Genomic DNA, 25,869 nt, shown 5'->3' with positions numbered 1-25,869 from the left:
CCTTTTTTATTCACTTTGACATCTTCCTCTTTCTTGGTCTGATGAGTGATTTTTGATTGAAACTTGTACATTTGGGGTACTATGTTATGAGTCTCTGGATCTTATTTAAACCTTCTATCTTACCTGACTTCCTCTGACACCTCTGGTAGTGGAAGGAAGAGGCACCATCTCATTACTGCCAGGTTGGGGTGGAAGTCCAAGTTCCCCAAGAAGCTTCCATTGACACTCATGTGGCAGAGGAGTGTTTGTGTGTGAGTGTAAGAGGGTTTGTTAGTGCTGACTAGGAATGGGAGTTCCAGCTGCCCACATAGGGAGTAAGGTGGTCTCAATAGCACTGCATAGTAGTGAAAGTTCTGACTCTCTACTTGGCCTCCTCTGATATTACCCAGCAGGAAGGGAGAAGGTTATCTTGTTACAGCTGTAGTGAGGCTGAAGGCTCCCCCTGTGGTATCCACTGACATTATAGGGGGCTTGGTTACTTACTGTCTGTAAGGGATGAAAGCACCAGGTCCCTACTTGGCTTTCTCCAAAATCTGTGGAATATTAGAGCACCTATGTTCAGCTTGGTAAGGATGGAAATCTACTTTTTGTTTCTGTGGATTTGCTTATTTCGGTAATTTCATATAAATGGAGTCTGTGGCCTTTTAAAACTGTTTTTTTTTTTAGTTAGCATAATGTTTTCAAGATTCATCCATGTTGTAGCATATATCAGTACTTCATTTCTTGTTATTGCCAAATAATATTCCATTGTATATATACCACATTTTATTTATCTGTTCATCAGATGGTGGACATTTGGATTGATTTCATTGTTTGGCTATTATGAATAATGCTGCTATAAACATTCATATTCACATTTTTGTATGGACATGTTTTTTATTCTATTGGATATATACATATGTCTAGAAGTGGAATTGCTGGGTCCTAAGGTAATTCTATGTTTAACATTTTGAGAACTCCATTTCTTTTTTATTATTAATTTGTATCTTATTGTATTGTGGTGTTAGGAAAGAGGCCTGAGATATTTTATAGTGTCTTTTAGGTTCTTAGAAAAACTGTTCCCAGATTTTAGATTTTATTTCTACTCTGTTCTTTGCTTACATCTGTATTCTTTCCATTAAAATGACAGGTGCTGATAATTAAGTTACTCAAGAGATCTATAAGTTACATGAGTATTAAAGTGCTTTAAACCAATCACATTTTGAAACATTGTGAGTGCACAGTTATTCATAGGCATAACTTTTATATTCATAAATTTACCTGTGCTTTTAATTATTTAGAAAAAAGAAAGTGAGTGCCTGCAATTAAAAATTTTGGTGCTTCGAAATGAACTGGAAAGACAGAAGAAAGCTTTGGGACGGGAGGTGGCATTACTGCATAAGGAACAAATTGCATTACAGGACAAAGGTGAGTAAAAACACCATACAAACAGCCTAGCCTCCACATTCAGTAATTTTCCTTTCTTTTTCTCCATAGGCTCAAATAGTCATCTTTGTATAAATATACTGAAACAATTTTTAAAAATTTTTTGAAGTATTTTGAAATTAATACGTACAGTATAGTATATACACACACAGACACACTTCACATTTTCACAATGAACACACCTGCATAAGCAGAATCTCCATCAAGAAACAGAGACAAGGACCCCAGAAGCCCAGAAGTTTCATGTTCTCTTCCATTCATGGCATCTCTAGCCAGACTAACTACTACGTTGACTCACTATACCATAGATCGGGTTTGCCTAATTTTGAACTTTATACACATAGAACCATATAATATGTACATTTTAGGTGCTGGCTTTTGTTCAACATTTTGTTTGTAAGATTCATCCCTACCTGAATGTAATATAGTCTTAGTTTATTTTTGCTGCCAATAGTATTACACTGAATAAACATGTATTTATTTATTCTTGCTTTTGGCATTTCATTAATTTCTAGTTTGGGACTATTACAGGTAATGTTTCCATGAATGGTATAGTACGTGTTTCTTAAAGAAGTTTTTTAATGCATTTCTTTTAGCTATAAACCCAGGAGCAGAATTACATAGTCATAGTATATGCATATCTTCAGCTTTAGTAGGTTGTGTCCAAAAGTTTTCCAAAGTAGTTGTGCCAATTTACCTCTTCTCCATCCAACAGTGTTTCCTCCATCCTTGTCAGTGTTTGGTACTTTCTGTCTTTTGTATTTTAGCCTTCCTGGTGGGTATGTTGTTAGTGTCTCCTTGCAATTTTAATTTTGATTTCCCTGAAGACTAATGAAGTTGAACACTATTTCGTATGTTTCTTGCTGATTGGGATACATTCCTTTTGAAGCACCTGTTAAAAGTCTTTTGCCGCTCCCCCCACTTCTATTGGTTTGAGTAATATTGTTTTTTGATTATATATTATGGATATGGTTTCTTTGTTTGAAATATGCATTGAAAATACATTCTCCCATTCTGTGGCTTGCTAGTTCACCCTTTTGTGATACCTTTACATGAACACAAGTTCCATTTTATCAGTCTTGTCTTTTCTAGTTAAGGTCTTTTGTGTCTAGTTTAAGAAATATTTGTCTATTTTAATGTCATAAAGATCTTCTGTGTTTTCTTTTAAATGCTTTACTCTTGAACTTTTTACATTTATATCTATAATTCATCAGGAATTGATTTTTTTGTGTATGATGTAAGGTAAGAGTCAAGACTCACTTTTTATATATAGATAGTCAATTGGCCCAGCACCATTTATTGAAAACCATCCTTTCCCCATTGCACTGCTGTTTCTCTTTTGTCATAAATAAGGTAAACATATACTTGTCTGTTACAAGACCATCTGTTCTGTTTCACTGAACTGTTAACTCTGTTCTTTTGCCCTTATCTTACTGTTTTAATTTCTCTCATGTTATATTTGGTCTTGCTCTCTGTTCAAGTTCTTCAGCTTAGCTGTTCTTCAAGATCACCTAGGTTAGTTATTCTTGTCCTCTTGCATTTTCATGTGAACTTCTACACAGAAAAGAAACCTTATTAGGATTTTGATTGGGAATACATTTGATATATTTACCAACACAATTGGGGTTAATAGACATCTTTACAGTATTGAGTCTTCCAATCCAAGAAAATAGTATATGCCTTTGTTTGTTAGATCATTTTTACAAAATCTTATTGAAATAAAGTAGCTGTTAGTAAATGGATGTTTTCCATGATTCACTGAATTTATCAATATTTCTATTTTTGATGTTTTATGATAACTGTTACAACTATCTTTAACTTTTATTTTCTACTTGTTGCTGATATATGGAAATATGAATGATTTTTTTAAATGGTATTGATTTTATTATATGTGCAAAGAAATGTTCCCTGGAAGTTTTATAGACAAATTAGCAATTCTAATGTTAGGGTAATGGCCCTGCAGCTGCAGCTGTCACAGTGATTGATTATTTATTTATTTATTTATTTATTTATTTATTTATTTATTAATTATAAGCTAATTATATTTACAATTAAATTCAATTATACAGAAAGTTTTTAAAACAGCTTTATTGAGATTTAATTCATATACCATGCAGTTCATTTTAAAGTATATAATTCAGTCTTTTTTGGTTTATTTATCCCTCCTAAAAGAAAATTCATACCCATTAAACAGTTGTTCCAAATTTCCCCTTTCATAAATCCTAAGCAACCACTGATTCATTTTCTGTCTCTATAAATTTGTCTCTTCTGGACAATTTATGTAAATGGAATCATACAATATGTGGTCTTTTGTGACTAACGTTTTTCATTTACTGTAACATTTCAAGGTCCATTCATGTTGTAGCATGTGTCATTACTCCTTTTTTTAAAAATAAAATTCAATTACATGGATATACTACGTTTTATTTATCCATTCATCAGTTGATGAAAATTTGGATTGTTTCCAGTTTTTGCCTATTATGAGTAATGCTTCTATGAAAATTCATATATAAGTTTTTGTAAGGAAGTATGTTTTTATTTCTCTTGAATACACCTGAGGGTAGAATTGCTAGATCATGTGATAACTGTTTAACTTTTTGAGCAATTGCCAGCTGTTTTTCACAGCAACCGTACCATTTTACTTTCCTACCAGCAATGTATGAGGGTCCTAGTTTCTCCATGTCCTCCATGCTACATTCCCTTGTAGCCTTCCTAGTGAGTGTGAAGTGGTATCTCATGGTAGTTTTTTTTTTTTTTTTAATATTTATTTATTTATTTTGGCTGCTTCAGGTCTTAGTTGTGGCACACGGGCTTCTCTCTAGTTGTGGCTCACAGGCTCAGTAGTTGTGGCATGTGGGGTCTAGAGTGTGCAGGCTTAGTTGCCCCTTGACGCATGGGATCTTAGTTCTACGACCAGGGATCGAACCCGTGTCCCTTGCATTGGAAGGTGGATTCTTAACCACTGGACCAGCAGGGAAGTCCCTCACATGGTAGTATTGAATCACATTTCCCTAATGGCTAATGTGCTTATTACAGTTGATTTTTGTATAATAATTTTACAGGCATACCTAATTTTATTGCACTTCACTTTATTGCACTTTGCAGATAATTGTGTTTTTTTTTTAATTGAGGGTTTGTGACACTCCTGTGTTGAGAAAGTTTATTGGTACCATTTTTACAATAGCTTTTGCTCACTTCATGTCTCTATGTTACATTTTGGTAATTCTTGCAATACTTCAAACTTTTACATTTTTATTGTATTTGTTATGGTGATCTGTGATCAGTGATCTTTGATGTACAATTGTACTTGTTTTGGAGCACCACGAATCAGTCCCATATAAGACAACGAACTTAATCAATAAACGTTATGTGTGTTCTGACTGTTCCACTAACTGGCCATTCCCCTGTCTCTCTCCCTCTCCTGGGGCCTCCCTATTCCCTGAGCTACAATAATTTCGAAATTAGGTTAGTTAATAACTCTACAGTGATCTCTAAGTGTTCAAGTGAAAGGAAGTGTCATACGTCTCACTTTAAATCAAAAGCTACAAATGATTAAGCTTCGTGAGGAAAACATTTTGAAAGCCAAGATAGGCTGAAAGCTAGGCTCTTGAGCCAAGCAGCCAAGTTGTGAATGCAAAGAAAAGTTCCTGAAGGAAATTAGAAGTGCTACTCCATTGAGTACATGGATGATAAAAATGTGAAATAGCTGTATTGCTGATATGGAGAAAGTTTTAAAGGTCTGGATAGAAGATCAAATCAGCCACAACATTCCCTTAAGCCAAAGCCTAATCCAGAGCAAGGCCCTAGCTCTCTTCAATTCTATGAAGGCTGAGAGAGGTGAAGAAGCTACAGAAGAAAAGTTTGAAGCTAGCAGAGACTAGTCCGTGAGGTTTAAGGGAAGAGGCGTTCTCAATAATATAGAAGTGCAAGGTGAAGCAGCAAGTGCTGATGTAGAAGCTGCAGCAGGTTATCTAGAAGATCTAGCTAGATAATGAATGAAGGTGGTTACACTAAACAACAGAGTTTCAGTGAAGACAAAACAGCCATATACTGGAAGAAGATGCCATCTAAGATGTTCATAGCTAAAGAAGAGAAGTCAATGCCCGGCTTCAGAGCTTCAAAGGACAGGCTGACTCTCTTGTTAGGGGCTAATGCAGCTGGTGACTTTAAGTCAAAGCCAGTGCTCATTTACCATTCTCAAAATCCTAGGATCCTTAAGAATTATGCTAAGTCTACTCTGCCTGTGCTCTATAAATGGAAAAAGAAAGCCTGGATAGCAGCACACACCTCTGTTTACAGCATAGTTTACCAAATATTTTATGCCCACTGTTGAGACCTATGGCTTAGGAGAAAAGATTTCTTTCAAAATATCACTGCTCATTGATAGTGTACCTACCTGGTCACCCAAGAGCCCTGCAGATGTGGTGGAAATAGTAAGAGAACTAGAACTAGAAGTGGAGACTGAAGATGCGATTGAAATGCTGCAAGCTCATGATAAACTTAACCGGATAAGGAGTTACTTCTTACAGATAAGCAAAGAAAGTGGTTTCTTGAGATGGAAACTACTCCTGGTGAAGACGCTGTGAAGATTGTTGAAACAACAACAAAGGATTTAGAATACTAAGTAAACTTAGTTGATAAAGCAGCAGGGCTTGAGAGAAGATTGACTCCAGTTTTGAAAGGAGTTCTACTGTGGGTAAAATGCTAACAAACAGCAAGCACTGCATGCTACAGAGAAATTGTGAAAGGAAGAGTCAATCTATGTGGCAGACTTTATTGCTGTCTTGTTTTAAGAAATTGGCCATAGCCACTCCAAGCTTCAGCACCCACCACCCTGATCAATTAGCAGTCATCAACATCAAGGCAAGACCCTCTACCAGCAAAAAGATTATGACTCTCCAAAGGCTCAGATGATGGTTAACTTTTTTTTTAGTAACAAAGTATATTTTCATTAAGGTATGCACCTTGTTTTTTTAGACATAATGCTATTGCACACTTAATAGACTACAGAATAGTGTAAACATAACTTTTATGTGTACTAGAAAACCAAAAAAATCATGTGACTTGCTTTATTACAATATTTGCTTTATTGTGGTGGTCTGGAACCAGACCCGTGATATCTACGAGTTATGTGTGTATATCCAAGGAACTTATTAATTCTGATTGTTGTTAGATTCTTTTGAATTTTATGTGTACAGTCAGTTCACCTGCAAATAATGGCATTTTAATTTATTTCCTAATATTAATGCCTTAAGGGACTTCCCTGGCAGTCCAGCGGTTAAGACTCCACACTTCCACTGCAGAGGGGCGAGTTCAATTCCTGGTCGGGGAACTAAGATCCCACATGCTACACAGCCAAAAAAAAAAGAGAAAAATTAAGGCCTTAAATTTTTTTTCTTGCCTGATTGCACTGTCTAGTACATCCATTATAATATTAAACAGAAGTGGTGACAGTGGATATCTTTGTCTCATTTCTAGTCTCAGGGAGAAAGCTTTCAGTGTTTCACCATTAAGTATGGTGTTTTATTATAAGTTTTTTTGTGGTTTTTATTTTGTGGTTTACATTTTTAACATCATTTCCTCATTTTGTCATTTTGTCAAAAAAAAAAAAAAGTTTCCCCTTTCCTCTTTGTAGTCAATTCATTCCCCTACCTTTTGACCACTGGCAACTACTGATCTGCTTTCTGACATAATTTGTCTTTTATAGAATTGTATATAAATGGAATCATATAATATATACTCTTTATATTTGGCTCTTTTTCACTTAACATAATGATTTTGGGATTTATCCATGTGGTTCCATGTGTCAGGAGTGAATTTCTTTTTATTGTTGAGTAGTATTCCGCTGTGTGTGTGTGGAATACACACACACAATTTGTTTATACATTTATCTGTATACTAGATTTGTTTCCTGTCTTGAGTTATTGTGAACAAAGTTGCTGTAAATATTTGAGTAGAAGCCCTGTATGGGCATATTCTCTTGGTTAAATAACTAGGGGTGGGCTTGCTGAATGTATATAGTAAGAGTGTGTTTAACTTTATAAAACTGTTATGCTGTTTGGCATTCCCACTAGCAATGCATGAGAGTTCCATTTACTTCATATCCAAACATTTTTCATTTTAGCCATCCTAGTAGATGTATGGTTATTTCTCATTGTGGTTTTAATTTGTATTTCTCTGATAACGAATGAGGTTGAACATGTTTTCCTGTGCTTATCTGTTATCTGTATCTTTTCTCTGGTGAAATGTTTAGATCTTTATTGGCTGCTTTTTAAAATTTTTTCCCTTTGGGAGTGTTCGAGAATATCTTATTATTGATGTCTAAGAATTCTTTATATACTCTAGATACATGTCATTTATCAGATACATGTTTTATATATTTTTCTACTTAATAATGTCTTTTGAGTTTATTCATCATTTCTTTTTAGATAAACTTTGTCTTGTAGAAATCTTCATTTAGCTCAAGGACACTTAAGATTTTCTCCTGTTTTCTTCCAGAATTTTTATCATTTTAGTTATTAGATTTATGTCTGTGATTTATTTGGGGTTAACTTTTGTGTATGGTGTGAAGAGAAGAGTCTCCTGAACACTGCTTGGACTCTTATTTGTCTACCCACTCTGCATTGCAGCCTAGAAACACTCCCCACCCAGTAAGCTGGAGGAGTATAGGGCTCACCTTGTTTGTTTCCCTTCTCTCAGAAACTGCTGTCCTGGGCTGCCTATTACCCAGTGTCTGAAACTGTTGTCGTGTATAATTTTGTATGATTTTTTAGTTGTTTACAGTGGGAGGGTAAATCTAATGTATGTTATTCCATCATTCAGAAATAAAAGTCTTTTTCCTGTGCTTTCTCACCTCTGTGCTTGTTATGAGAATATGCTTTTCCCATCTCTGCTTGGTTCAGTTATTTTGCTCCTTCAAAGACATACTTAAATATGAGCTCTCTTTAGAGGCTTTTTTCTCCCTCATCCAGAGATTTCTTGCTTCTCCTATGACCCCATAGTATTTTTTAAAAAATATTTTATTTATTTATTTATTTATTTATGCTTTGCCGGGTCTTAGTTGCACCACATGGGATCTTTAGTTGCGGCATGCAGACTCTTAGTTGCGGCATGCATGTGGGATCTAGTTCCCTGATCAGGGATCAAACCCAGGCTCCCTGCATTGGGAGTGCAGAGTCTTACCCACTGGACACCCAGGGAAGTGCCCCCCATAGTATTTTTGATGTTGCTTATTTTACTAATTAGTTGGTTTGGACTTTGAGGGCAGAAACTTTACATTTTTATGTTAGTATCCTTCTTAGTGCCCAGCGTAGTGCCTTACATGGCACCCAGAGAGCATGAGCACAGAGTGAGGCTCTGAGGGGCTCTCTTCTAGGTAATGTGCATTACATATAGTGCATGAATCTTTTATCCTTAGTTCATCTGCAATGCATCCTTTTTTGGCTACCTATTTGTTTTCAGTGTATTTCAGACAGTTGAGATTGATAGAGAGATGACATGTAATGGCAAACAGAAAATCAATTGTGTTGGGAGTATGTTTGGAATGTGAATAAAGTAGGCCATAGTTAACAAGTTTTAAATTTTTACACTGTATGAAATACAGGTTAGACTCAAAAGGTAATTTTGTAACTGTGATTTTACCTCATTTCAGTAATTTTAGAAAAATATGGTTTAAATTTAAAGGGATAGGTTTTGATTCAGAGTACTTTGATGCATGCCTGGCTTCATTATTTGCCAGCTGTGTAACCTTGTCCAATTACTTGGCTTCATCTCTAAAATAAAGTTAATAATAGTACTTATGACTATGTTGATATCCTGCTGAGTTTTAACAGGCTCCTAAGTTCTGCTGATGTTGCTGGTCTGTGGAGCATACTTTGTGTAGCAAGGATGTGTATGATGATCAGATGAGTTGTAAAATTGAAATGATCTTATAAAAATAGGAACAAAATGCTTTCTCTCTTATTCCTATATCACACCTTGTTGAACTTCTGTAGTGTTTAAAATAAAGTCCTTCCTGACTGAAGATGGCCTCCTATGATCCACCTCAATCTGAATGCTTTAGCCATACTCACGTTCTTTTAGAACTAAAAGAAACTTAAATTTGCTTTAGTCTGTCTCACTTGCATTTAGGCCTCTGTTAATTGGTGCTTTCTCCAGGAAATCTTCACTGGCTCTCTTCCCTTTCGTGTGTTTCCATAGCACCTGTGCTTTTCCATTATAGCACTGTAATTGTTAGTTTGTTTCTCCCTCTAGACTGTAAGATCGCTGAGGGTTGGGATAGTGCCTGGGGCATAGTAAGCATTCAATAAATATTTGTTGAAGGAATGAATCATAGTCTAATGTTATGGGCATCACTGCTAAAGGACGAAGACTTCTGTAGCTTCTAGCTTAGTATTCATTTGGGAAAACTGATATTCTCATGAGAAATACTGTAGAAAAAGTGTATATTCTTTGGTATTGATTGTCAGAACTATCCGTGTTCCAATACAGATTGCATATTAACATTCATACCTGAGAGTCTGGGATAATGCCATTTAAAATCATGACATATTATGAGCAAAGTCCATTTCCATAGAGTCTCTGTTAGAATGACTCCAAATAAATAGATAGCTGTGTGTACATATAAGATCTATTTTAAGAGGTCTCATCTTCTGTGAAAAGACACATTTCTTTAGTGCTTTGGAATTACCATCAACTTTTATAATGCTCAAATTGCCTGCTACCTGTAGCATGTATGTCTACATATCTTTTTCAAGACCATAAGTTTTTAAAATGAAAACACTATAGGATTTTAGAGGGGTTAGGGACTTTTGCCTTTTTCTAATAAGAGAAGCAAAAATAATAATAGCTACAGTATTTCAGTTATCATACTGAAAGGTATGATATGAGTTATTTAATTACCACAGTAACTTTATTAGGTAGGTACTATTATTATTTACATTTACTGTTGAGGAAACTCTAGGTCACAGTCAGAGACAGTAAATACCTTACTGAAGTTCACACAACCAATGACAGGTGATGTGGTTAAAATCTTTCTATTGATTCCAAAACTCAATCACAGTATGATACCACCTTTTTATCAGTAGTGTGATGTGTAAAGTCCATGGAATGTATATTATTCTGGCATATGGTAAAAAGATAGGGAGATATAGTTCTCCAGTTGTGTTCCCAGTTGTGTTTTTCCCTCTTATACTGATAGAGGGAAGTCCCAAGAAGTCTATCACCAGCCTAAAACAGGTGAACTTCTAAACAGTGACTTCTATCCCATTTAAAAGACTGAGGTGTAATAATAATTCCTCATATTTGTAGAATGCTTGTTAGTGTCAGGCAGTGTCATGTGTTTTCTATTCTTCATCTCATTTTGTTCTTACTAATTGTCCTGTGAATTAAAGGTATTGTTATCATCTCCCTAGTAATAAAGATATCATATATTATTATCCAATTTATAGATGAGGAAACTGAGTTTCAGAGGCCCAAAGCCACATAGCAAGTTATGACAGAGCCTGTGTTCAAAGTTACTGATACCAAACAGTGCTGGAAAGGAAGATAGGATTTTGTAAATACCCGTTTTAGTTCTGACAGTCAAGTCGGAATTAGTCAGCACATTCTTGTATCTCCACCTTATCATGGAAAGAAAGGCTGGTAATGCTCAAGTTAAATATGTATTTGCCAGAATGGGTCAGAATTGTTGGCTTTTAACACTGACTTTGTACTTCAGGGGCTTTCATCCCACTTTTATATGTGTTTTTTGAGATGAGTATTATTTTATATTTCTCTGAACTCTTAGAATCATGGGTGGGTTAGAATCTAATGTTGGCACTTCGGGCTCAAATCTGAACAGGAGAGAGAGCTGCTATTGGCTGTACTTTTCTGCCATTGGGAATCTCTGTATACTGTGGTGGTAAGATCTGAGGGGTTGGAAAGAAGGGTTGGCTAGATACAGACAACCATGTTTCAGCACCAGTAGATCCTAATCTACTTGTTAGGGACCTCTGTTCTTTACAGTGATTCTGCTAGGTTACCAGGGACTCATTCTTATCTATTAAAAGTTCATTTGTGTTGAACATCATTCTTGGGTGCTTACATGAATGTACTATTTAATGAATCTTGAGCCAAGTTAAAATATTTTAGAAGCACCTGAGTCACTGATATTAGTAACATGAAGGAGAAAAATGTATTTGTCACTGCGTTTGCAGCCTTGAGTTAGTGTGTTTGCTAGCCAATAGTGAAATGATTTGCTAATAAAAATATTACTGGTGGCCTCTTACATATCATGACTTCTCTTTGACACTTGGTGCTTATCTGCGTACTTGGTTCTCAGCCCAAAAGCTCAGTTAGGATACAGAGTCAGTAAAATATGACATTTTGTCTTTGCTACTGATTTTTCTGAGTGATCATAAATGAGCTAATTAACTTCTGAATCTTTTTATACATCTGTGTAGTAAGGATAGCAGCTCATAGCAGTGCCATAGGGATTAATTTGTGTAAACATTTGGAAGAAACTAGTACCTATTATATATTTTATATTTTTGTTTATGAGAATTCATTGCGGCTGAATGATTTATCGCAAAGAGGCAAAAAGATAATTTCTATCCATGTCTCTGACTTGCTGGGTGGCCACATAACTCTGAGGGGCCTCGTTACTCCATACCTGTAAGTTTCCCCTTCCCGTTCCTGGGAGGCAGTGGTTCTCAACTTGTGGTCTACAGCAACTTCCAGCTGGGTCACGGGCTGATCTTTTCAGCATTAATGTTTATTAATGTGTATATTTTCATTTCGGGCAGATAAATTAGTTATGACGTTTGATAAAAAAAAACAGATTTCCCCTCATTAGTGTCTCAAGCCGAATAACCTTCACATTAACTAATTATATATTGGTTTACAGGGTCTTTTGCTCTAACTCAACCCCCAAATCTTTGAAATGAGAAGCAGCACTCTAAATTAGTTTGCTTCTTGAAATTTGGTTTAGAAAATGGTATGAAACATTGGTCTTAAGGAAATGTGTTTAGTAGAACTGAAACACATTTAAACATGTTGATAAAATTTAAGAACTCTTCAGTGGTGCCTGGGGAGTGATGTTAACTTTATAAAAGCAGAGTTCCCTAATCTTTGTAGTAAGGAACTACTTTTTAATCCAATTAGTTTCTTGATATTAATGATAACATATATGTAGTACTTTATAGTTAGAAAGTGCTTGCACAAAGATGATCATATTTGATCCTTCAAGTATCCCTGAAGCTAAGTATGGCAAGTATTGTTATCTTCATTTTATATATGAGATGCTGAGAAGGTAAGTGACTTAGCGAGGTACAAACAGACAGGAGCAAAGTTGGAATGTAGATCCAGACCTTTTGTCTCCAAATTCTGTGCTTTTCTCACTACTCCATACTATCTAAAACCTTGCAAAATCTGAATCCTACATAAATCCTATGAAGCAGGTAATTTTTATTGAAATCCTGTAGCATGCCAGACCTTTTTCACTTATGGTATTATCATTTAATTCTTAAAATAGTACTAAGAGATAATAATTATTACTCCCTTTTTCCAAATGAGGAAAACTGGGGCTTAGAGACATTTCTCAAGGTTGCATAGATAAGTAACAGATCCAGATTCCGATTTAGATTTATTTCATTCCAAAGCCTGTCTTGTTTCTAACTAAACATAATATCATTGTTGCTTTCTCTGGTATATGTCTAACACATAAACTGACTGATCGTTTGCTAGTTTTCCATTTTACCTGTGGACTTATATGGAGAACTTTGTTCTGCTATATTCATTTTTATTACAGGATGAGTAAAGTGAATTTTCTCCAAAGATTTCTTTGATTTGGTTGTATATTAATTAAGAGATCTGGATTAAAGATCTGTCAGTCTCTCAGTTTGTCCTTAAGCAAATCATCCAACTTTGGGGCTAATTTCTTTTCACAGACAAACCAAACAAAATTTTGAGTTATATAGTCAAGATTTCTTATAGCTCTGAGATTCTAGTTATCTTAGGAGATAGGATTGACAGAAAGGATAGGGATCTCTTCACCTTTTTTGGTGAATCTCTTTATTTTTTGAAGTTTTATGCTAATGATAAATTTCCCAGCAATGAAAGAATAAAGAAAAATAAAAAGAAGAAGATTCTCCGACCCAAATGTGTCTATAGATGCCATTTGTTAACTGGAAAGCCTCCGTTAGGTGGGAATGACCTATTGGAATTCTCTAATCAGCCATACTCAACTCCTATTTTACAGAGTCTTCGATCTGTTTTGGTAAGCAAGGGCAAAAACTCATTCTGTAAGTGACATTGTGTGTAGAAGAGGTCAGAAGTGTCAGATTTCATTGCTCAGATCTGGGGGAGAGAAATTCCTCTTGGTAATTTCAGTGAATAAAAAGTTTTGATCCTTTATTGCCACAATAAGAAATGATTTATATGAAGTTTCCATCAATTATGATAATTATGGTCATTTTGCAATAAATTTGAGTAATTAAGGTGAAATATATATATATATATATATATATATATATATATATATATACACACATATATATGGTTTGTTTTATTTAATTAGCTTCTGCTTGGTCAGTAAATTATTATGCTTATTTGGCCTGCATCTCAGATAAAAGAAGGATCACACAGTATATTTAAATTGGTGCTTTAGCTTCTATCAAAAGGTTATAGATTTCTGTTTGAACTTACAAAGACATTATTAAGCATTGTGTAACAATTTTCTCCTCATAGGTTATAAGGTCACAAGTTGAAAAATTAGTTCTCACAAACCTTATAATTCAAGATATATTTATTACAAATGACGGCAAATTTAAATTTTATTCATCTGTATACATGCTCTGATTTTCCTGTAGCCATCTGACAGGAATTCCTAAACAAATTCCTTCAAAATTAATATCTGCCTTTCAAAATTTTGGGGACCTGAGGACAATTTTCCCCTGGGATTTATTAGAGTTTCTTTACTTTCAGTTGTTGGCCTGTATGCAGCTTGTGAAAGGCAGTAAAAGACAGACAGTCACCTTGGTGGTGGGGCAGGCAAAGGTGGATTCTAAGTAAACCTCAGATTTTCTTTTCAGAATGATTCATTTTCCATATATTTGTAATGATTTATTTCAGTAATATCTTAATTGGATTGTAAGAAAGTCAAACTGTCATATTTTAATCTCCCCCTCTCCCCCTATACTTGCCATGGAAAGTATAGATGTGTAGAAATAAGCCACCGGACAGAATTTTATTTTGGTTTGTCATCATTTTTTCTCTACTTATTACCCAAAAGCATTGGAAGTAGCATTTACAAAAAATACATTTACAATTAGATGTTTTAACACAGAAGTAAAAGGAGATCGTAAGGCATGTAAAGGATGTGGGAAGGGCGTTGATGTGTGTATGTACACGCATGCCTTTGTCAGTTCATTTATTCATCATTTCTGGAGCAGACAGAAGGAACCAGGCATTGTGTAAGATGTTAGAAACAGAATGATAGATGTGATGGTTATATGACAGAAATACATGGAGAGTACTATAGGAACACAGAAGATGAGCATCTGAAAATCAGAACACCATGTAAAGGAGGTGACACTTGAGCTGAGTCTAGGAGAATATGTAGTAGATAGCTAGGGAGGGAAGGTGAGACTTTCCAGGTAGAGGGAACAGTTATACAGAGGCATGGAAGTAGAGTAGAGAATTTCAGGTGATTCCAGTAAAGCCTCAGCTGACCTTTGAGTAAAGGTCCCTAGGAGAGGCTAGAGAGGTAAATAACAACCTAATCATAAAGGAAGTTATGTCAGAAAGCTTGGAGATCTATTGAAATAACTTAAGCAAATTTCTCAAAGACAAAAAGTAGATACAACTGTGTTGAAGACTATAATATAGGAGATTAGACATATGTTTTAGAAAATTCTCTTTAAAGAGTTAAGCGTAGAGAATTGTCATGACAGAAGTTATTATAGTAATCTAAGCAGTACCTAATTAAAATCTAAACAGTTTGGAAATGTAAAGGGAGGAGGGAGTGTGAGGGTTCAAGAGATATTTAATGATGGACTCTACTGTTAATGGCTTAGTGGATTGGAGGAGAGGAGAGAGAAAGATTTAGATAGTTTCCAATTTCTGGTTTGGACAACTGGCCAGATAATAAACCATTCATCGGAGCAAATACTGGAGGAGAAGCAGATGTTGGGGGAAAGGGGGAAAGGGGAAGGATCAAGACTTCCAATTTTGGATAATTACCTAATGGGTAAGATAGTAAACAAGAAACCAACAAAGTAAATGTCAGATTGTGAGGACTAGAAACAATCTGTGGTGATAGAAGTTAACTATGGGGGACCATTTTTACAAAGATTGCTCAGAAAAGGATGGCTTGAGGAGCTCAGTCTTGCAAGATAAGAATTGCTGGGGTAACAACAATGGGAACAGCACGTGAAAAGACTTGGACATAGGAAGTGCCTGTATTGTAGGATAGAAAGGACGCCACTGTAGCTGGAACATAATTTGTTAGGAAGAGAATAGCAGCATGACATGAGGTTGGAGAAGAAGGAATTCAAAGTGTAAGCGAAGATATTTGCCTTATACATTGAACAGGAGGAGAAGGCTAAGAAAATGGCATGGAGGCTGCTGAGTTTCATATTAGGTTGTAGGTAGGATTATGAAGAAATCCTTCTATTATTTCAAGGTTTATGAGGTAAGGTAATTAATATATTGGATTTAGGGGAGGTTTAAGGATTGGGGGGAATGTTTGGAGTAGTCATCTCCAAGAATGAGAAAGCAGACTAAGGAGGAAATTGTAATAGGATTATTGGATGTTGTGCCTTTGTGGTTGTTATTTTTAAGGTAAAATCAATCAGGCTGGTTGTGTCCTTTTCTCTCTCTACTTGGAGCTTCATGGGAGCAGGTTGAGAAAATGCAAATATTCAGTAAAAGTGAAATTATCCCCATTTTACAGATGCGGAAAATGAAGTTCAGAGAAGTTAACACTTGTTTAGAGTCATGAAAGTAAAATTTAACCCAGATCTTTCTGATTCCTGTGTCCATGGGCTTTCCAGTATAGTACACTTCCTCCCATAGGATCTGCCTGTTGTTTTTGTTTTTTTTTTGCGGTACGTGGGCCTCTCACTGCTGTGGCCTCTCCCGTTGTGGAGCACAGGCTCCGGACGCGCAGGCCCAGCGTCCATGGCTCACGGGCCCAGCCGCTCCACGGCATGCGGGATCCTCCCTGACCAGGGCACGAACCCACGTCCCCTGCATCGGCAGGCGGACTCCCAACCACTGCGCCACCAGGGAAGCCCTGCCTGTTGTTTTTAAGCATTAAATTAACTCTGACCTTCTTAGCTGTCAGGCCAATTGTGTAGAGTTATGAAAGGTATCAATGCTTCCCTTTCCCTGTTACAAGGAAGTATGTCAGTTCTTTAAGGAGAAAAAAATCTTCTCTTGGCACCAAATTCCAAGAGGAATTTAGCATGCAGTTCCTTATGTGCTAGATATTAGATATCATAATGAAATACAGTCAATTGCAAATTTTTGCAAAAGTTACAGCAAGAAATATCTATTAACCCTTGAGAACGGGAGCGTCATAAATCATAGTACAGAAAAGGCATTTCTGTGGGGAGAAAAACTAAAAGAGTCGAAGTATATTGCTTTTTGGTCATCTGCCTTGATGTAGAAAGCTCAGAAGAATGACAATTTATTGGTTTTAACTGTAATTTTGACAGCTGGCCACTGGCCAGTCTGAGACCAAACTCTCGGTGAGAGGGAGCCTAAAGAGTCTGTGTTTTGTTTAGTTGATTGAAACAAGATTCATATTCTTTAGGTATTCAATTTATAGGAGACAGCATTGACATTTGGTTATTAAAATTAAAGTGCCTGACTTGAGTTCTTGCTGAACAGAGGGGCCGTGGTGTATGCATGAATAGGGCCAAGGGTTTCAGAAAGCAGTTTTGAAGTATGGTAAACCAAGCCATGTATTTGCTTTCTCTCCCTCTCAATGACTCATTGATATGATGATAAAGATACATGCATAAAAAATAAGTCCTTGGTGATGGTGAAAATAAAAGAGGGTGCCATTGGAATAGCAAAGATTTTTGACATATTTCTCAAAGACACAAAGTAGATAGAATTGTATTGACGAATAAACTAGAGCAGAGGAAAACTGCAACCTGGAATACAGTGGAAAGGGCTGCAGTGGGAGTTTCTGGTAGAGCTCTCAGATGCCTCAACTTGCAATTCCCAAGTATGGAAATCAGGAATGATGGAGCATTAATTAGGGTAACTGGGCCTACTGGCCCATTTTCTTCCCTTTGTGAATTTGGGGTAACTTCCTATAACATTTGCTCCAACTGCTTTCTAAACATAATGGATTCCTGACCTGGTTAGGTTCCGTGGTATGAGATTTTGGCATAGAAATGTAGAGCAAAGCCTGACTGTGGAATTTTACAACCAACCCAGAGGGAAGACATGAAAGGCAGCTCTACTTAAGAGTGAAATACCCTAAAGTAACATAATCCCAAAGTAAACTTCTCCTTATTTGATAGTGATTTAAAATAAAGGTACTGCCTTCTCCCAGCATATATACCTTGAAGGAACGCTAATTGTCAGCAGGAACTGCCCACTTAACGCCGAGGTGCCATTCAGGGGTGAAGCCTTTTATGTAAATAAATCTTTATAGCTTCAAAGGAACCCTGCATTATTACCTATGCTAACCAATCTAATCACTTATTCATGGATTTAAAGGGAAAACCAAGAGTCATCAGATATTTGAGGAAAACACTATGAATTAGACCAGGTTGAACAAACAGAATAGCAGACCTAAAAGAAACAGAAAATACAAAGGACAGAGAAGAGCTTTAAAAAAACTTAAATTAATATCCTCAGATTTGACTTCCAGCCTCTGTCTGGGATGCAGAAAGGTGGAAGGAGCATCACTTCCACACTAACAACAAGAGAAAGCTGGATAATGTACAAAATTATAACTTTTCTTGTATCTATCCAAGTACTAAGATTTCAAGGCAAGCAATCCCTAGGGGAGGGAAAGTATCACTGAGAAAGCCCTACCCAGGGACACAGAGTATGACCTGGTTTAACCAGCACAACAGAGGAACTCCCTCCCTTCCTCCCCAGCCAGGCTAGAAAGCACAGAATAACAAGTCACTGTAGGCAGAGAGGCAAGAGCATGGTGAGACACCCTTACTTAGGTGCTGGTTCACAGGGAATACCTAAATCTGGGAATAGTATAGTGTCATTGAGAAAAAGCCTCTGTCAGACCATCTTCACCATTACCACCAATGCCACCACCACCCCCAAAAGGGAAAAATTAGAGGAAATTTGAAGAATGTGACGCACTGAAGGTAATCATGGCAGCAACGGAACCCAAATCCAGCTCCGTTCCTGATTGTATTGACTCATTCCACCAAATTAACAAAAGAATAAGCATGTCTTTTTCTTTCTCTGTTGCCCTGCAAATGATGTTCAGTACTAAATCAAAATTTTTGAGACCCCCCCCCCCAAAAAAAGCAAAACCAAACCAAAACAAAAAACCGTCACAACCATTACCAGCACCACCACCACCAACAAAAGGTTGACAGGAGAAAAAATTAACAGAAAAGGACTTCAGAGATGACTTAGATGTTGGGACTGTCAGAGAGAGTATTTAAAGTAACTGTGGTTAATATGCTTCAGAATTTTGTGGAAAGGTGGAGAACATACAAGAACAGATGGTAAATTTCAGCTGAGAGGTGGTGGAAACTGTAAGAAACAGTCTAATGGATAGACTATAAGCCAAAAACACAGTAATGAAATGAAGAATGCCTTTGACAGACTCACTGGTAGATTCAACACAACTGAGGAAAGAATCATTGAACTTGAAGATAGGTCAACAGAAATTACACAAACTGAAGCGCAGAGACTTTTTCACATAAAACTAAGTTATTTCATTATCAGCTGTCTTCAAGAAATAATAAAGGAAATTCTTCAGCAGGAGAAACATGATACCATACAGAAACTTAGCTCTACACACAAAAATTGAGAGCTCCAGAAATGGTTGAAAGGAAGATATTATAAAGAATTTTTTTCTTATTTTTAATTGCTCTAAAAGACTTATTGATTTTCTAATGCAAAAATAACAATGTTTTGGAGTTTATAACATGCATAAAGTAAAATTTATGAAGTAATTTAAGAGTGGGGAAGGGAAGAGTTGGGAGTGTACTGTTGTCAGGATTTTATACTTTACATGAGGTGGTATAATTTTATTTGGAGGTAAACTGTTATTAATTTAAGTTATATATTGTAAACTCTGGGGCAACCACTAAAAATTTTAGAGGGAGGTAAGAATGAGCTGATAGTGAAGAAAGAGGAAGTCATAAAAAAGTAATCCAAAAGCATAGAAATAGAGGGATAAACAAACAAAGAATAAATGGAACATTGAGAAAACAGCTAACAAAATGGTAGTTTTTTTGCGGTACGCGGGCCTCTCACAGTTGTGGCCTTTCCCGTTGCGGAGCACAGGCTCCGGACGCACAGGCTCAGCGGCCATGGCTCACGGGCCCAGCCACTCCGCTGCATGTGGGATCCTCCTGGACCGGGGCACGAACCCGTGTCCCCTGCATCGGCAGGCAGACTCTCAACCACTGCGCCACCAGGGAAGCCCAAAATGGTAGTTTTTTTTAATCTAAATGTATCAATGATTATATTAAGTGTAAATGTTCTGAATACCTCAGTTAAAAAAGAGATTGTTCAGATTTTATAAAGATAAAAAAAAAAGACCCAACTAAAGCCTATCTACAAGAAACACACTTCTAATTTAAAGATATAGGGCTTCCCTGGTGGCGCAGTGGTTGAGAGTCCGCCTGCCGATGCAGGGGACACGGGTTCGTGCCCCGGTCTGGGAAGATCCCACATGCTGTGGAGCGGCTGGGCCCATGAGCCATGGCCGCTGAGCCTGCACGTCTGGAGCCTGTGCTCCACAATGGGAGAGGCCACAACAGTGAGAGGCCCGCGTACCGCAAATAAATAAATAAATAGATAGATAGATAGATAGATAGATTAAAGGTAAAAGAATGAAAAAATGCACTATGCAAATACCAACCAAAAGAAGGCCAAAGTGGCTCTAGTAATATCAGGCAAGGTAGACTTCAGAACAATGAATATTACCTGCAATAAGGAGGGATATTACATTATGGTGAAGAGGCTAATTCATGAAAAGATGTAACAATTCTAAATATGTATGAATATTACAACCAAGCTTATATATATGTGTGTGTGTGTGTGTATGTGTGTGTGTGTATATATATATACACATATATATATATATATATATAAATCAAAAACTGATGGAACTGAAAGGAGAAATGGCTAAATGCACAATTATAGTTGATAACCATAACACTAATTTCTCAGTAATTTATAGAACAAGTAGAGAGAAAATCAGGAAGGAGAGAAGACATTAACAACATTATCAACTAACTTGACCTAATTAACAGTAGAACACCAGCAGAATATACATTTTTTTCAAGTACATATGGAATATTTAGTTAGGCCATATTTGGTGTCATAAAACAAATAAATGCAAAATAATCAAAATAATGCAAAGTATTGTCTCTCACCAAAACAGAAATAGCTAGAAATCACTGAAAGATATCTGGAAAACTCTTAATATTTTGAAATTGTACAACACACACAGACACACATATACATACCATGGGTCAAAGAAGAAATAACAAGGAAAATTGGAAAATATTTTGATGTGAATGAAAATGAAAATATATCAACATTTTAAGGGATGCATGCTTAGAGGAAATTTATATCATTTGATGCTTATACTAGAAAAGAAGAAAGACCTTCCTTCAATAACCTAAGCTTATACCTTAACTAGAAAAGAAGAGCAAATTAAACCCAAATCAGGCAGTAGGAAGGAAATAATCGAGGGCAATAATCAGTCAAATTGAAAACAAAAAGAGAGTAGAGAATGTCAATGAAACTAAAAGGTGTCCTTTGAAAAGATCAATAAAATTGATAATCCTCTAGCCAGACTGACCGAGTAAAAAGAGAGAAAGCGTGAATTACCAGTATTAGGAATGAGAGAGGGGATATCACTACAGATCCTGCAGCAATTAAAGTAAATAAGGTAATATTTTGAATAACATGATTGTAGTATGTCACAAGGGCACTGGAACAAGGCTGAAGGCTGGTCAAATCTGGGACCACTTGAGCACCAAAATAATTAAATCCAGTAATGAATTATAAATCTTGGAAAAATAAAAGAGAATTCATGATTCCACACTGATAATAGATAGCTAATGGAGAAGGAAGGGCTCTTGCTTAGAGAAGAATGCTGAATGCTGACTGATAAGTATGGAGGAAGTACTGGAGTTGGAATATTATTTTGCAACCATAGTAGTAAAAATTGATTCAAGCAGAAGACACCAATCAATGCTAAATCTGGGGAGAAAGTTAGATGAGAAGCAGGATATATCCATGGTCTTAAAGATGGATATCATTGCTTCTATATGTAATATCCTTAGGAGGACACAACACCAATCATATAGTATTCAGGCTGGTAATATATAACCTGAACAACATGTAAAGAGCTTGAGCACATCATTGCCTCAATGTTATTACTTCCTATGAAGTGACTTTTGGAACTTAGGTTGAGTTTTCTGAGGTATCTTGAAATACTTAGTTCTTCTCTACCTGAGCCCAATTAAACCAGACTCACTCAGTTTTTTTCCAGAGACCACCCGGTGACCAATGAGGTGTATTACCTTTTAACAGAAAAATGAACCTGATATGTTTTGGAGAGATGTTGCCAGTCTGTGTTCTAAAGCCTTAGTTCTGTTAAAGCCTGTGGGAAAACCATAGCCTTTCAGGAGACCTTTTTCTGGGTTTGGACCTACTCTTTTACTTTTTATTTGGAAATCATTTTGGACTTATAGAAAAATTGCAAGAATAAGAGTACAGAGAACACTTACATTCTTCACCCAGATTTACCTATTGTTAACATTTTACCCCACCTATTAGCTGGCTGTGTATTTTTAAATTTTGTTTTCATTCTTTGTTTTGCAAGGGTTTTTGTTTTTGTTTTCTTTTTGGTCGTGTGATATGTTCTAAAGACATTCAAAGCTGAAGAGGGTGCATACATTTGCGTTTTGAAACCCAGATCTGTCTTGGCCCATTTGTGATTTCACTAGAATTGAGGCAGCCTTTTATCTGGGATGAAGAATAACATTGCAAATTTGTATAGTGGTGGAAGAATTCATGTGCTTTCTGGTAAAAGTGCATTGGGTAAGGGGTGGAGGTTGTCAACCCAAGTGTCTTCTGAAATCATTGAGGGATTATCTCAATGCTATCTATTATCAATATGGAAGTCTGGGGAGGATTTATATTGGGGCTAAAGAAGATAAGTGGTATTCCTTGATTAAGTTCTGTTTGGGGAGCAGAGTTAACAACTTACTGGTCATTTAAATACAGTTGAGAGAGAAGAGCAGGGTGCTTAGACATATGTTGATAAAATTACTTAGGTTGGTGAATTTAGTACTAAGGTCCAAACTGTATTTTGATCAATTAACCTACTTCTTGTTCCTCCCTAGATGTGTGGAAGAGTTTAGGGCACCTTTTCCTGTTAGACCACACAGTTCATGAAACTAAGCTTCTTTTTTTTTGGCTGTGTTGGGTCTTCATTGCTGCATGCCGGCTTTCTCTAGTTGCAGTGAGCGGGCTTATTGCGGTGGCTTCTCTTGTTGCAGAGCACAGGCTATAGGCGCGCGGGCTTCAGTAGTTGTGGCTTGCGGACTCTAGAGCACAGGCTCAATAGTTGTGGCACACGGGCTTAATTGCTCTGCAGCATGTGGGATCTTCCCGGACCAGGGATCGAACCCGTGTCCCCTGCATTGGCAGGCGGATTCTTAACCACCGCGCCACCAGGGAAGTCCCTAAGCTTCTTTTTAAGATCTAGAACTTAGTATGTCAGGATCTAAGACTGTTTTTCTGTGCTTCAGGACCTTTGGAGTTTCCTGAGACAGGCTCATTTTCTTAGAGTAGGAAGATGTAAAAGGATTTTATGATCACATGAATGAAAATGGAAGTTCCAAAGTTGATATAAATACAAAAGACCAGGCTTATACACAAATATTAATCATTGCAATGCTAAAGCAATCCTGTAGTGGAATTGAGGTATTGGGGTATCAGTTAAAATGTGGAATATTCTATTAATTCACATCTATGGAGTTAAATTTTACAAGCCATTAAACATTGTAACTCAGACTATCTGTCAACATGTAAAAATGCTTGAGACATAATTTGGAAAAATCAGAATATACATTTCCTGCACACTGTGATTGTAACTAAAACTACTTATGTATATGAATAAGATGAAACTTCATAAAAACTTAATATTGATGAACTATATTGTAGTAGTCAATATGCGGGTAATTTTTCCTGCTCTACTTTTTATACTTTCAGTAATATTATATAGCATTTGCAGTTAAAAACAAATTAACCACCTTTTTAGAAAAAATTAAGCTTTACTTTTTAGAGCAGTTTTAGGTTCATAGCAAAATTGAACAGAAGGTACAGATTCCCCGTATACTCCCAGCCGCCCACCTGTGCAAAGCTTCCCCCACCAAAGTGGTACATTTGTTACAACTGATGAACCTTTAGTGAATCATCCTTAGCACCCAGAGTCCATAGCCAGTTTTTAAAAAATGAAGTTGTCTGAATTTTGAAAATTGCATCCAGGTTTCTTGGTCAGTGACCCAGAAATCTGTAGGCAGAGAATCCTAGACTCTTACTCTTTGACTCCTGCTAGAAGCTGTGTAAAAATGGAAGCAAAAAAAAAAAAAAAAAAAAAAAAAAAGAAGCAATAGGAAGTTTATTCTCATTAATCCCCCCAGAAGTCCTCCAACCCCAACCCATTTTACCTTTTAACTCTTTTTATTTCCCTCTCACAGTCAGGGGACTGGGCTCTGCCTGTTTGGTTGTGACTGGGCAGTCCTGTCTGCAGTGTTCCATCTGGAATTGTCTCCTTTCGTCTCTCTCTAGGAAGTGCATTTTCGGCTGAGCACCTCAAGCTTCAACTCCAGAAGGAATCCCTAAATGAGTTGAGGAAGGAGTGTACTGCAAAAAGGTAAATGGAACACTGAGAATGGTTGTTATGAGTGTCGAGTTTACTTTGAGGAGAGGATTTGGAAAAGGAGTATTTTTTAAAGCTGCCTGTATTAATACCAGTTAATATGCTCAATGCCATTTTCATTTGTTCAACACGTACTGTGCTAGAGGCGGTTATGAGACCTCCTAGTATGTAGTCAGAATCGGAAGCATGGACACTGTTCTTCTAGATTTCAGGGCCACAGCACTGTGACTTAATGTTTGAATCTCCTCCTCTTCCTGTCTTCTACATACAGTGCTGCTTACAGTTTTTCTTCAGTAACTTCTTCAGACTTACTCCTGTTAGCTCTCTTGGCTGACCTCAACAGCTCCCAGGTTCTCTCTCTAACATCAGTCTCTCCAGTTTTCAGTTCATCCTCCATGTTGCTAGCAGACTTCTCCTAAAATACTGGGTTTTTTTATTTTTTAATTTTTTTTTCCGGTACGCGGGCCTCTCACTGTTGTGGCCTCTCCCGTTGCGGAGCACAGGCTCCGGACGCGCAGGCTCAGCGGCCATGGCTCACGGGCCCAGCCACTCCACGGCATGTGGGATCTTCCCGGACCAGGGCACGAACCCGTGTCCCCTGCATTGGCAGGTGGACTCTCAACCACTGCGTCACCAGGGAAGCCCTCCTAAAATACTATTTTACCATCTTTTTTTCTCTTCTTAAGAACCAATGGTGATTGTTTCGCTTCACTGTCAAATAACCTTCAATAAAATGGCCCCATACAGCTGTAGCTAATTTCAGTCGCTCCGTGACATTCATTTAACAAATGCTAATAGTTTTTCCCTTTATTTTTTTCCAGCACATGCTTAACTTGTTACCACCTCTGATCTTTTCCTCATCTTCACTCACTTTTCCTAGAAAGTCATCCCATCCTGCATATTTCTTTAAGAAACCTTAGCAATTGAGAAACCTGAAAAGAACCTTGGAGATCATCTAATCCTCTCAGTTTGCAGATAGGAAAGCAAAGCTCTGGAGGTTACTCTGTCCATTTCACTAGGAAAGCAGGACTAAATCCCTTTAAGTCTTCAGTGCTCTTTGCATTGTACTACTTTAGATTCCACTTTGACCTACTGTTTCTCCTAAATTACCTCCTTTTTAATGGTTGACACAGTTGAGCAGGTAATATGCTTTACGGGTATTTTAGCTGTTGGTCATGTTTCTTAAATAGTTCAAGAGAAGAGCTACATCATCTCATGCCACAGCTTTTTGCTTTGTCCTTTTTTTATTCTGTTTTTTTTGTAATATGGCAGCAGGTTATTTTTTGAGGTAGTTATAACATCTGTAGTTGTAAATGAAAATAGAATACTTTTTTGAG

General features: G+C 36.8%; 1 protein-coding gene across 3 annotated transcripts in view; it reads left to right on the top strand.

Annotated features, from left to right (window-relative positions):
• The window catches only part of UVRAG (UV radiation resistance associated), a 315,157-nt gene that overhangs the window by 146,938 nt on the left and 142,350 nt on the right, over positions 1–25,869 (top strand). For all 3 annotated transcript variants that reach the window (XM_082628358.1, XM_082628357.1, XM_082628359.1), the window contains 2 exons: positions 1,281–1,407; positions 24,442–24,526. In XM_082628358.1, coding sequence (XP_082484484.1) covers positions 1,281–1,407; positions 24,442–24,526 — 212 coding nt within the window. The remainder of the gene's footprint in view (positions 1–1,280; positions 1,408–24,441; positions 24,527–25,869) is intronic.

This window comes from Mesoplodon mirus, assembly GCF_964341445.2.
Source record: "Mesoplodon mirus genome assembly, chromosome: 7".
Classification (NCBI taxonomy): Eukaryota; Metazoa; Chordata; class Mammalia; order Artiodactyla; family Ziphiidae; genus Mesoplodon; species Mesoplodon mirus.
The sequence above is the reverse complement of the archived record's forward strand: the minus strand, read 5'-3'. Positions and strand labels throughout refer to the sequence as shown.